Source organism: Onychostruthus taczanowskii, unplaced genomic scaffold (assembly GCF_017590055.1).
Source record: "Onychostruthus taczanowskii isolate IOZ18803 unplaced genomic scaffold, ASM1759005v1 scaffold101, whole genome shotgun sequence".
Lineage (NCBI taxonomy): Eukaryota > Metazoa > Chordata > Aves > Passeriformes > Passeridae > Onychostruthus > Onychostruthus taczanowskii.
In genome coordinates this window covers 1,300,440-1,313,124 of record NW_024496638.1, presented here as the reverse complement: position 1 = coordinate 1,313,124, position 12,685 = coordinate 1,300,440, and the positions used below count along the sequence as shown (strand labels likewise).

Below are 12,685 nucleotides of genomic sequence, written 5' to 3'. Positions count from 1 at the left end.
TACATAGCAGGATCAGATTTTAATTCCTCATAAAACTTAACATTTCCTGCTCTGTTTAAAAGAAAGGAGATATTACTGATTTTATGGTATTGTGTGCCACAGTTTTAGGGGGATTTTATAGGTAACACATAACCTTTTAGTCCAAGACTTAACACACTTTTGAATATGTGAAGTGCCTGGATATGTTGGCAATTGGCCAAAGTTTGGAGATTGTGTAGAATTTTTATACTGTTGTACATACGACCTTGAACAGCAAAACCACTTGAGAAATATTTTTAATGTTGGCTATTTTTCCATAAGGTTTTCTCAAAGCATTGAATATCAGAAAATGCTTGTGCAACTGCTAACAGGTTTTTTTATAAGTTTTAAGAACTGGGGAGCAGAGGGAGAAATATTTATTAGATTGGGCTGCTCCTTTGCAATGGTTAAGGTGCCTGGTGTTCTGCTTGTCCTGGAAATGACAAGGTCCCTCCTTACAGATGTTCATTATCAGCCACTTCTTATTTTATTTACACTTTTGTTGTTTTCTCATTCATTGTATTTCTCTGCTGTTAAATTCAGAGTTTCTAGAGCGTGTAAAAATGTCCAGTTAAAAGTGAATGCTTTTAGATCCTTTTGTGCAGAAAGCTTGAGCAAATCTTCGTTTCTTGTCATCACTTAATTATAATTCACTTAGTAACATGTGAACTCACAGCTGTTTTTAAAATATATTTTGTCATTGCTAGAGTCAGGGTAGAGAGGCAGCAGAATTATTCTGGGATGCCTTTTGTGACAGTGCTGTATTGTGTGTAGCAAAAACAATGTTTAAATAGGTGAATGCTATATCTTAAAATCTGTTATTTTCAACTTTCAGAGAAATTAGATTGAAAAGCTTAAATGTGAGTTTATAAATTTGTATTTGACACTATTTTTTTTTAAAAAGCGTATTACATGTTTTTTCTATTTGTTTTTCCAGGATCAACTTGTATTAAATGTTGATGCATTAAGAGCTGAAAACGACCAAGTGAGGCTCAGAACCACATCACTTCATCACAGGTACCAGCAGTAGTTTGGTTTTTTCCTATTTTCTTTAAGGTCACTATGCTAAATACAATCCTGTATATTAGAAATGAAAATATTTCAGTCATAATGATAAATTCCTTTTATAGAGCATATAAAACAATTTTTATACTGCTTAAAAACAACTGGCAGTGGTGGGAAAAGAGAAATCCTTTGGGCGGCTTTTTTTTTGTTTTTCTCCCTTTGTAAAGATGAAATGTTTTTGTGTTGCAGCAGAGCGGATTTCAGATTCCCTGTGCCATCCTCCTCTGTGGGGGACAGTCACACAGACTCCTACGGCACGTCCTCGGTGCTGAGGCGGCCCCAGAAGGGGCGTCTGGCTGCTCTCAGGGACGAGCCTTCAAAGGTAAGGAAAGAATACAAATAACAACACAGATTTATCCAGTGCATGAGGCTAATCAGGTGCAAGGAGGTTTTAGAATTGGGAAGACCTGGCAATAAACTCCTGAGTTTTATAGTTCCTGTGTTACCAACTCATGAACAGCTGCTCGTCCTTTTAAGTGCTAGGAAATAGTTGCATGATTATGGTTTGGAGCTCCTATTTTGTTTTGTTGAGTTTTTGTTGGTGTTGTTTTTTTAATTTTTGGTTTTGTTTTTTAATTTTGATAAGCCTGTGAAGTACAATTTGAAGCAGTCCTACTTTAGTGTCTGTATACTCTAATCTAACACATTACTGTTCTGAAAGCAATTTCCATTTCCTTTCAGTACTCATTACACAAAATTGATACCATAGTTCCCATGGAATTGATAGCAAAATTCTACTGCAATTAAAAGCATGTTCTGCATTTTGCAGTTAAATGAAATTTAAAGTTTCCTACATTATAGCTGCTTTTTTTTTAATATTTCTCTAAACACTGCTGTCTTGGATGTGTTCAGCATGTAAGTGGACTTACATAAATTCTTTTAAATATCGTAATAAGCAGTAGGGACATAATGTTTTTTTCATTTGAGCTTGGATTTATTTCTTTAATGGATTCTTGTAGGTTCAGACCCTGAATGAGCAGGATTGGGAGCGGGCCCAGCAAGCCAGTGTGTTGGCAAACGTGGCACAAGCATTTGAGAGTGATGTGGATGTGTCTGACATGGAGGACGACAGGGAGACCATTTTCAGCTCAGTTGATCTGCTGTCACCAAGTGGTCAGGCCGATGCTCAGACTTTGGCCATAATGCTGCAGGAACAGTTGGATGCAATCAACAAAGAGATCAGGTATGGCCTCTGTGCTGTGGAGGTTTTGATACAAACATGCTGGAAAACGGTAATTTTCCCACGTTTTCCTGCTAAGTACCGCTTCTGTTTGCGTGGTCCTTGTTGGAATGTCACGTTCCTGTGAGGCTCTTTTTCCCTCAGACTGATCCAGGAGGAGAAGGAGAACACGGAGCAGCGCGCGGAGGAGATCGAGAGCCGCGTGGGCAGCGGCAGCCTGGAGGCGCACGGCCGGTTCCGCTCGCTGGGCTCCATCGCCCCCGCGTTCGGCGGGGCCCTGGCCGGCTCCTCCCCGCCCGGCAGCGGCCGCTCCACGCCCCGGCGCGTCCCGCACAGCCCCGCCAGGGAGGTGGACAGGCTGGGCGTCATGACTCTGGTGGGTACCCACGGCCTGCCGTCTCCTCGGAAGAGCGTTCCTGTTCTCTAGGAAATGGGTTCTTCGGTTGCCCCTTCCTCTCCTGCTTACTCAGCTGTATTTTTCCTTTCTCTAGGTTTTTCTACTGCTTCCTTTCAACTTCTGTAAAAAGTGTAAGATACATAATGATTAGGAAAAACGTTCAGAGCTCAAGTCTATTTTTTGGTCAACATCTCATGCCTAAGTATTTTTTCCTTCTGTTGTTATGGTCTTTCTTCAGACTCCTCTTTCTAGAATTAATAATGTTTTCTTTTCAACCACTTTCCCCATCTGCTTTAAACTTTATTTTTAGCAGTCCACTGTTCCAGTAAACACTCAGCTAAAAAGTGATTTGCATATTAATCTTGAAGATTGGGATGGTATCACTGCTGTATGAATATTAATGAGTGCTAGTGTCCTGTTTTAGGCAATTAAAGCCTGATAGGTAAAAGAAATATCTGTTAGACCTTGTAGTTGATAAAGTAGTTTAGTCTTAGGAGTTCAGAGAGTAGAGAAAGATGTTGTCCTTCTTTTGACATTCCTGTGACTGCTGAGGAAGGTTAATCCTTCTAGGAGCTGCTTTATGTATGTAAACACATCTGTAAAATTAAGATAAAAATTTCCCCCTTACTTGTTTTACATAAATATTAAATAAAATGAACAAATAAAACCAAGTATTTAAGCTAAGTAGTTTTGCTGGCTTTTTAAAATTAATGTGCACTTACACCAAAAAGTATTTTTTTCATAAAAGGGAGTAATTTTTCCTCCTTTGCATTAAAATAAAAATCATCGTACCAGCTCTAGCCATATATCCAGGGGCAAGCAGTCTTCTAAAAAAAGCTGTCAAATTTCAGATTGTGGAGTGTTCTATCGTCTAACATTTCACAATAATTAGTTAAGCTAAATACTTCTCATGCAGAAAATCATTTACAAATTTAAGTAGCTCTTTTCCCCAAAACTAGATCAGGAGAATGTGTCTTGTCTGAAATCCAATGCAACTGAAGAAAAGGGAACTGTAATTGAGTTCACTTTAGATCCTAATTGTGCATCGAAGTCACTTGATCTGGTGTTTGTAGCTGTATTTCATGGGTTTTGTACCTGGCAACTGATTTGTGAAAGTTTGAAATCAAGAATTAGAGAACAAGAGCTTTCTAGAAACTTTAGGAAGAGCTGTCATGGATTATTAGACTGAGTTCTGCTGTGTCTTCCAGTGTTTTAATAGAGAGTTGCATTAGGTTTTGATCACATAGGCAAATTATCTTAATGCCAGTGGTTATGCAGCTCAGTCAGTTGAAAGCCCCTCATGATTAAAAAGCATCAACATGATAAATGGTGAAGCCTACAGCTCCCTTGAGCAGTCCTAGTGTGCAGTTCATTTCATGTGGTGAACATTTTAATTTTTATGCTCATCAGATTTAATGGGTGAAAGATCCAGTAATGGTAAAATGAGTCTGCAGTGCTTTATCAAGAACTTGAGGAGGAACTAGATCATCTTTAAAGGTCCCTTCTATGATTCAGTGAACTTATGATTTATTAATGTAGTACTCTACAGTCAGATTGAACAAAACTTTCCATATTAATGCTGCAAAATTTACATGTATTCTAAATCAAAAACAATTAAAAGTTATCCTTTGTGGGAGGGAAACAACATCCCTCCCCCTGTTCCACTTCAAAGGGGACCAACTTTACTGTTGGTTGCAGGCTTTTTAAATAATGAGAGCTATTAAACAAATTATCTAAATTTAACTTTTGTCAGCATCAGTCTGAATAAGCTGTTTGTGTAAGTCTTGCTCTGTGCACTGGCAGAGGCGAGCACTCCTTGGGGAGTGAGGATAGAGTGGATGGAGGATAAAATAGAAGTGGTGGTGACTTCCTGCTCAAACATTCCAGCACTGGAAAGCTGCAAAAAGAGCAGAATCCTGTTACTGTATAGAAATGGGCTATTGTTGGCACTCTCTGACATTATTCAAGTCTTGGCTGCTTTTTGTGCAGTGTAGGAAACAGCTGCAGGAATCCCTGGGAGGGATGAGTGCAGATGATTTATTAAGGCTCCTGTGGCTGACCTGGAGGTTCAAAGCAGGTCTCGCCTTGTCAAAGCAACACCTTGCACCCCCCAACACTTTACTGGGTTTTTTTTTGCTGCACATATTTTGTGCTAATTTGCCAACAGTCCCAACACATTCAAACATCTCTGGTACTTTGGTAGATATCCAACTCTAAGTGTTTATTTTTTGCTTCCTTTTCCTCACTTCAGGGATACATTTAAGTAATCTGTGATTTAAGGAGTACTTCATACCCAGTATCTCTCTGTGCCATTGTTGTAATTGTTGTTTATATTCTCCCTAAGGTGTTTTGTCTGTACTAGTTGTCTTAGTCTGTTTTATAGACAGTCTGCAGTTTACAATAAATACAGCTTTTCCAAATTTCTTTTCTTTGCATGCATCTGTCAGCCTAGTGATTTAAGGAAACACCGTAGAAAGGTAAAAATCTTTAGTTTATTTCATGGTGTGCCCTTTCATCTCCCTCTCTGTCCCCAAACTCATTAGTGAATGACAGGAACATAAAGCATTTGCAGGGTAGCTCTGTAAAAAAACCCAAGATTATGGTTTATCATTTTAGCCTAAGTGTGGGTTTGTTTTGTGGGTTTTTGTGTTTGTTTGCCTGTTTTTGCTGGTGTGGAGGACTGTTGTGCTGCTTTCTGTTTGCACTCACTGCTTTGTAGTCTTCATGCATCAGTCCTGAATTTTAAAAGCTGTCAGTGCACACACAAATAAGTTATTCTTTCTGTTGCTCAAACTTTTGTAGCCACAGGTGGGTAGAAACTGACTTCATAAAGTCAATGATCTTGCTAATAATTCTTTCCACAGGTCTCTTTAGTTTTTCTGTCTTTGCACTTGCTTGAACTGGGGACAGGTATATTCATTTTATTGTGCTGAAGGCATTACTTTAGTTCTTAGCCCTATAAATGAATAAAAGATAAGTGCTACTTTCTCATTTCAGTAGCTAAGACTGAATTTAGTAATTTGTCACTGAAGGTAACACGAAATTCAGAAAGAAATCAAGCAAAAAATAGGCAACTGCAGAATGGTAAGGGCAAGAGTGAGCCTTTAACACTAAAATAAGATTCTTCCTTTCACTGTTTTGTGTAGTGTTGATATTGCCTTCATGTTTTGGCATTGCCCCTCATGTTTTCCTTCCTTTTCCATCAGTCTCCAGCTTCCAGAGAAGAGGTACGAGATGACAAAACCACCATTAAATGTGAGACATCGCCACCTTCTTCACCTCGGTCCTTGCGTCTGGACAGAGTCCAGAAAGGAGCTCTGCACACAGTGAGCCACGAAGATATCAGGGACATTAGGAAGTAAGTAAGCTGGGAATCACTCAGACCTACCAGCAATTCCACAGTGTTCCACAGCATCAGAATAAAACCCCAAACTGCAGAGCTGTTCAGCCTGTAGGATTTTAGTCTGAGTGTTAAAGTGTTTCTCAAAAGTCAGGAGTGTGAACACATAAATGGGTGACTGTTACATAAACATTAGGAATGTAGATTTTGCTAGTGCTTAGAAATGGCTTCATGGGAATGCTTTTGGTACTCAAAGTATGCATTAAGTTTTCTTCATGCTTGGGATATGAAAAATGTAACTCTTAAGTTTTTATTTAGCTGTAAATTGAGAAATATCTTGCAAAATTGCCATCACTTTGATTGACAGATACTCTTTTCAAAGTACCTAAGTATCTGAGATGAATTCCACTCAAGTATTTTTAACTTTGTCTGCCCCTTTCAGCCAGGAACTTCTGCCATCAACATTTCTTTTCATAATTCATAAAATTAACTGAAATTAAATGTAATTAGTGAGTTACTGAACTTAATTAACTTGCACAGAACCCTGAACTTATCTCTGGTGAATTTGTTGTACATGGGCTCCTTTATGAGTCTTTTTATTTTGTACAGTTCAACAGGTTCACAAGATGGCCAAACAAGTAATCCTAGTAGCAGTAACAGCAGCCAAGATTCCCTCCACAAAGCCCCCAAAAAGAAGGGGATCAAATCCTCCATTGGCCGCCTGTTTGGCAAGAAGGAAAAGGGACGACCTGGGCAAGGAAGCAAGGAAGCTCTAGGACAAGGTTGGTTTGCTTTTTCTTACACAGTGAGAGAGATGGCCTTGGGGCTTTTGTTTTACCCATTCCTGGTCAGTAATATTACAAAGGATTAAATGGATAGTGACTTGAGTTTGGGGTTTTTTGTAGGTGGCCTGGGAGAAGCAGATGGTTCCTCTCAGGATGCATTAGGCCTCAGCAAACTTGGAGGTCAAGCAGAGAAAAACAGGAAAATGCAGAAAAAGTAAGTTATCAAATATTTTAATCCTGTGTTATTCATGTGTTGCTTTGTTTAAAAATGCTGTGGTTTTATTTTTTAGTTTGGTTTTAGGGTATTTTTGGCTAATATGGTGCTATGGTTTATAAGCTTCTGTAGATTTTTTTTTTTTTTTTTTTTTTTTTTTTACTTTACTATTTTTCCAGAACATTAATAGCAGCATAGGTCATGGTAAATTTGAAAGGAATTTAAGCTGAAAACTTACAATTGGACTGCTGTAATAAAGAAATCTGGAGACAGAAGTGGACTCTTACCTAATTTCCCCCAAATTTATTATATTTCATACCTGCTTTGGGAGGTATTAAATGTAATAAATTCTAAATACCTTGAATTCAAATGGGAGATTTCCTAAAGTTGTCCTTGGCTGTTCTTTGCTCCAGAGTGTGGAGGAATTGACAGAAGGGAAGCACGAGATGCTGTGTGCAGACATCCCTTCCTGTGTATGAATTTGCTGGCTCCTTTCTCTGTCCCTTTGTGTTGTAGCTGCTGGCAGCTTCTCTCTTCACTAATTTTTTCACTTCTGTTTAAGATTGTCTGTTGCCTTTTTCTTTGCACCATATTGCCCTCGTTTCTTCAATTTTTTTTAATCAATTGTGACTTTTTTTTAATGGCACCTTGTATGCAGTTACCTTCTCCTAGTCATGAGAATTTTTTCACTTTGTCCCAGAAAATCTTTAGTTTACTTCTCACCTTTGGAGTGTCTGTTTGCATGCTTTGTTGTTTTCAGACTTGGGACAGATGAAGCAAGGACTAATCATAGGTGAAAAAGAGATATTGCTGCTTGTAGAAATCCTGACTTGATGCTTATATGGGAATACAGGAAACACTCATATTTATATAAGTAGGATCAGGCATTCCTTGCATTTTTTCCTCCAGTGCTGAGCCATGTACCTTAAACTTCTGCTGCTTCTGTTCTGTTCAGCTGTCAAAAAACTGATAAAGATCAGACTTTCCTTGCCTTCTGAAGACAGACAGTAAATATTGAAAAGAAAGGGTGCTAATTTTCCCTTTGAGAGGGATTTCTTGCAGTACCTAAGTTCTATTAACTAATGAGAATAATGCCTGGTGGCTGCTAATGAAAACCAGCAGTGTGTTGGTTTGAAAAGTCAGAATGGAATGTGGGTTTGTTTGGATAACAGAAGGCTCAGCTGTTTTTCTTCAGACTGCTGCTCTGAAGGCAATCATATATTATTATGATCTGGTATTTTCCCTTTTCTCCAGTGCTTTAAAGTCATACCACATCTCGATTGAATAAAAGTTTTAGTCTGGTCATATCTAAGGAATGGTAAGGTCTGTTCTTTGAGCAATATAGGTATTTCTCAATACCAGCCACAAGTTTCATTCTCAAGTGAAACAATCCATACTGTCTTGTTTTAAGAAATGCAAGAAGTGCAGTTGCAGATAAATCATGGCTTTTCTTATAAACATTCTGCTTTTCAAAAATGTGCTGGTATTACTTAAAGTATAATTTATGGCTGCATGTTGCAGATTGCTTAAAAGGCAGCTGTCTCTATTAAACAAATGAAAACTTTTAGTTTGGAATTGCCTTCCCTAGCTCTTCCAAAGCCCCTCTCCATCTCTTCCACAGCCCATTTAGGTACTGGAGAGGGCTTTAAGGTCTCCCTGAAGCCTTCTGTTTTCTACCACTCAAAGAAATGAAAACAATCTAGATCTGTCATTTGAAAAATCCCAAGTTCGATGCTGTCATGCAATTGTTCAGAATCCTGAGGGGTGTTCTGAACATGGGAAGCAATATTATCATAAGGGATCAAAGATCCTTTGCTGCCTTCTTGAACTGCTCCTTATCAAAAAGAAAAAATGGTAGAGCTGCTCTGAATTGCTTTTCACTCTGACACTGGAGGAGGGAGGTTTAAAACAAATTCTGACTGACTGTTTACTTACAAAACCTTGTATTCAGCAAAAAGAATTCCAGTTACCTGAATGCTTGGAACAACGACAGCTCATTCTATTTATAGCTATCTCTAATCCCTATTTGCTCGTTTATCTTTCTGATTTGTGCTTGCATGTGCACAAATAGGCTGAGAGCAACATTCAGTGTCTGCTAACAAAAATCTATTTATAGTTGCAGAATTAAATTACAGTACACATTATTTGTCTGGTTTTGTATGCCTTTGAGTTCAGTTTAATCCTAGTTTTATATTTGTCTTTCATTATTTTATTTTCCTTTTGTTTACCGTTTGATGTGGTAGTGCAAAATCAGGGTAAGTTTGTATTTATTTTCATTAGGATTGTTGTGCAAGTATGATAAAACTTGTTTGGATTTTTTAGCAATATATTAAAACCTCTATACTTTCTTCAAAAAAGTCTGATCATGAAAGGAAATACTAGATTCAAAAGAACATATTATGAAAATGTGTTGCTGAAATAAATCCAGTGTCACCTAGTTCAGTGTGAAAGCTAGTTTGGTGTCTTGTCTTAATTTGCATGGTGTGAGCTTTTATAGTGGAAATATTAAACCCTCTTAGATTAGTTTTGTAATCAGGGATTTGAAAGTTGTTTAGCAATAGTAGGTATTTGTGTTTCCAAGGTAGATGTAGCTCTGTAAAAGTGTTGTTTGGTGTTTACTAAACCTAAGTTGTTTATAGTGCTGTGTTCATCTCCTGTGTGAGCTGTGGTAGTGACAGTGTTTGCCACAACTGTGTTTGTGCTTTTCTGGCTACAGCAGCACCAACTTAGTACTGTATTCATCAAAAAGGAAGGCAACCCTAAATTTAAGATAACTCTCACACACAAAGCACTTACTACATCCCTGAACTCAGTCTAGAATAAGGATATTAACTTGCCCCTGAAGCTCTGCCTATTTCCATCTCATGTTTTACAGCTGTTGCTTCTCAGTTTTTACACCCTGAAGCTCTGTCACTTCCATCAGTATCACTCTCTTCCCCACACTGCAGTGTTTACTGTATTCTGAACTTCTTCCAAATCAGTCCTCTTCAGTTCCATCCAAGAAATCTGGGATACAGCATTCCCCTCTGACTATGAGCTCTCCATGGATCCATTCCCATGCTGTCCTAATCCAGTGACCAAGTGATCCAGGCTGTTTTATTTTTCCTTGTGGGGTGAGTGTGTGCTCTCCTGCCAAGAGCCCTTCTGAGCACAGGTACTTCACCCAGTCTCTGGAGGGTCCTGTGCACTCGCTGCTGCATCAGGCACCACCTGCAGCTTTGGCATCATTTCCCACTCCCTGTGACCACAGCTTTTGTCCTCCTCAGCTGCTGTGAGATGCCTCTGGAATGTGTCTAACAGCGACTCTTCCCCCCCTTCCAGCAGCATGTTTGGGCTCCTGTTCCAAGGGAAGCTCAGCCAGGTTTTTTATTAAGCCTCCAGACATCTCTCCCTTGGTTTTGTCACCTAGGAGTTATTCCAGTAGCCAGCTACTCTTTTGGCACACTTTCATCCTTCTCAGGGCCAGGTTTGTACCAGCTGTTAACGCTGCTGACACCACTGCAATATTTTTTTCCTCACAAAGGTTCTGGATTTTGCACCTATTTCCTAACTGGTATAATGGTTGGGCTGTGAGACTCAGTTGGCTGGGCAGTTGTGATCTCTCAGGAATCTGATCACATTTTACTGGAATACAGTGAGTTCTTGGTGGAGTTTAAAGGGAATAGTGGGAAAAGAGAAGTTCTCTGCTATAGGAAGAAAACATCAATGCATCATTTGCAGATGAAACAGCAGCTGCTTCTGAATTCTTCCTATGAGCTGTTTTCTTCCTGGGCTACATCTTGAGCTTTGGGGTTAAGGATTTCCTGTGCAAGCAAGTTTTTTATCTCTTACTGCATATGAACAAATTCTGCAATTAATTTTCCGCTTCATGATTGCTTTCCTTTCTGGATCCATTGAATAATTTCTGCATAAAGTCATCTCATAAGTATTTTTTCTTTGTTTATTTTTGTGTTTTCCTCCATCACACAATTCTTTTCTTCCTACATTACCACCATGAATTTCAAGTTGGCATCATAACCTCTCCTTACATTTTTGATGTATTCCTTGTATTCTACTCCAAAGGATTCACTGTTTCATGGTTACCATGAAGTATACAATGAGACTTATAGAACAACCAGAAATGACACTGATATTCTCTAAACGCCACACAATACAACCACCAAAAAGGAAGGCATAGACACCAATTTGGAAGCTAAAGTACTTGGAACAAACTTTGTATTCCTTTCTGGCAAATACAGTATTAAACACTTTATTCTGTTCTTACGAAACAGTGTTTCATATGATCTTATTATTTTTCTAATTTTGAAATCTTTAAACAGCAAAGAGAAGCAGAACTAAATGTGTTCAGGGCTAATTAATTGTGGAATGAATGTAATGTGTTCCACAGTAGCAGGGAAATAGCTGATCCTTTATTCCAAATTCAGAAATGTGTCTTTTTGAAATGTACAAATATGTCTACGCTTTTACAGTCTTTTTTGGTAGTGAAATTCAGCTGCTGATTGCTGACCACCTTAATGGATGGATCTCAAAATGGTACCTAGAATGATTATTTGTAACCAGTTGTCTGGCAGTGCCTGCCTTCCTCCTCCTTTCCCATTCCTGGGAAGCACATTTAATTAGCACAAATTACTGGGAGTTCTTCCAGAGCAATAGGAATTTATTGGTGTGCAGGTGGAGAAGTGCTATCTATTGATAAAGCAGTTGCTAGTATATTTATTGCTTCACTATTGCTTTTTAATATTTAGTTACCTGCCAATATAACATGAGGATCCCAGATATGTCTAAAAGAGCACTTCCATTTTGTGCCATTTTGTAGGAGTAGCAAAACAGTTCCTTGTCTCTCAGTAATCACTCTTCAAGGTGCCTTGTGTATTTTAATACCTATAACTTCTAAAATTGTTACCATCTGAGATCTGTCCAGTGAGACAGTTCAAAAGGCAAGGAGATTTTATTTGATTGAAATAGTGAGAAAATGGTAAATACATAATGTAGGGTCTTGACTCTGTAGTATTGCTGCATATCTTAATTCTACACTTGCAGGCATGAATAAGGAACAGTAAAATCAGTCTAATGTAGGTGCAGTTATTCTTTCAGATTTTCAAAGGAGAATGACTGGAGATTTAACCATATATAACTGGCTTTCAAAGGGAATGTAAAAATGCTTTTTTTAGGCTTTCTCCATGTTTTTAGCCAGATATATCCAAGTAGCATTGCATGCTTATATCCACAGTGCTAGTTTTTGTCCTTTGGTTTATTAAACATTTTTGGCAGCTATTTATAGGGACCTTGTGAGCTTCTATTGTCTCTGGGAGCTGAATTGTCAGTATGAAACTTCAGGCGCTTCTGTTTCAACACAACAAAGGAAATGCTGTCATCAGGGGAGATGAAAGCTGAGTTTCAGTACACAGCCTGTCAGGATAGAATTGCCAAACACAACTCTGGTTGTGTGAAGCTGTGCCAGCTGTTCTGACAGGCTGATGTTCACCAGTGAAATGGTCACTGTCCCAGTGTCCAGCCCTGACAGCATGATGGACAGGCGTGTCTGATGTGCTCATGTGTGGCCACAGGTTTCAAATCTGCACAGGCTGGGGAGAAATGACTGCTTTGGTTCAGATTTGCTGAAAACTGAGGCAGAAAACTGAGCAGCTGAGAGTCAGATTGCCAAATAAGCCTGACATCTTCACTC

The 12,685-nt window shown here is 38.7% G+C and overlaps 1 protein-coding gene across 6 annotated transcripts in view; it reads left to right on the top strand.

The window, feature by feature from the left end:
- The window catches only part of PPFIA1 (PTPRF interacting protein alpha 1), a 53,784-nt gene that overhangs the window by 28,836 nt on the left and 12,263 nt on the right, over positions 1 to 12,685 (top strand). For 5 of the 6 annotated variants that reach the window (XM_041410999.1, XM_041410972.1, XM_041410956.1 and 2 more), the window contains 7 exons: positions 956 to 1,035; positions 1,273 to 1,405; positions 2,043 to 2,266; positions 2,408 to 2,639; positions 5,867 to 6,018; positions 6,610 to 6,782; positions 6,906 to 6,999. In XM_041410999.1, coding sequence (XP_041266933.1) covers positions 956 to 1,035; positions 1,273 to 1,405; positions 2,043 to 2,266; positions 2,408 to 2,639; positions 5,867 to 6,018; positions 6,610 to 6,782; positions 6,906 to 6,999 — 1,088 coding nt within the window. The remainder of the gene's footprint in view (positions 1 to 955; positions 1,036 to 1,272; positions 1,406 to 2,042; positions 2,267 to 2,407; positions 2,640 to 5,866; positions 6,019 to 6,609; positions 6,783 to 6,905; positions 7,000 to 12,685) is intronic. The other variant, XM_041410964.1, reaches the window with a different exon arrangement.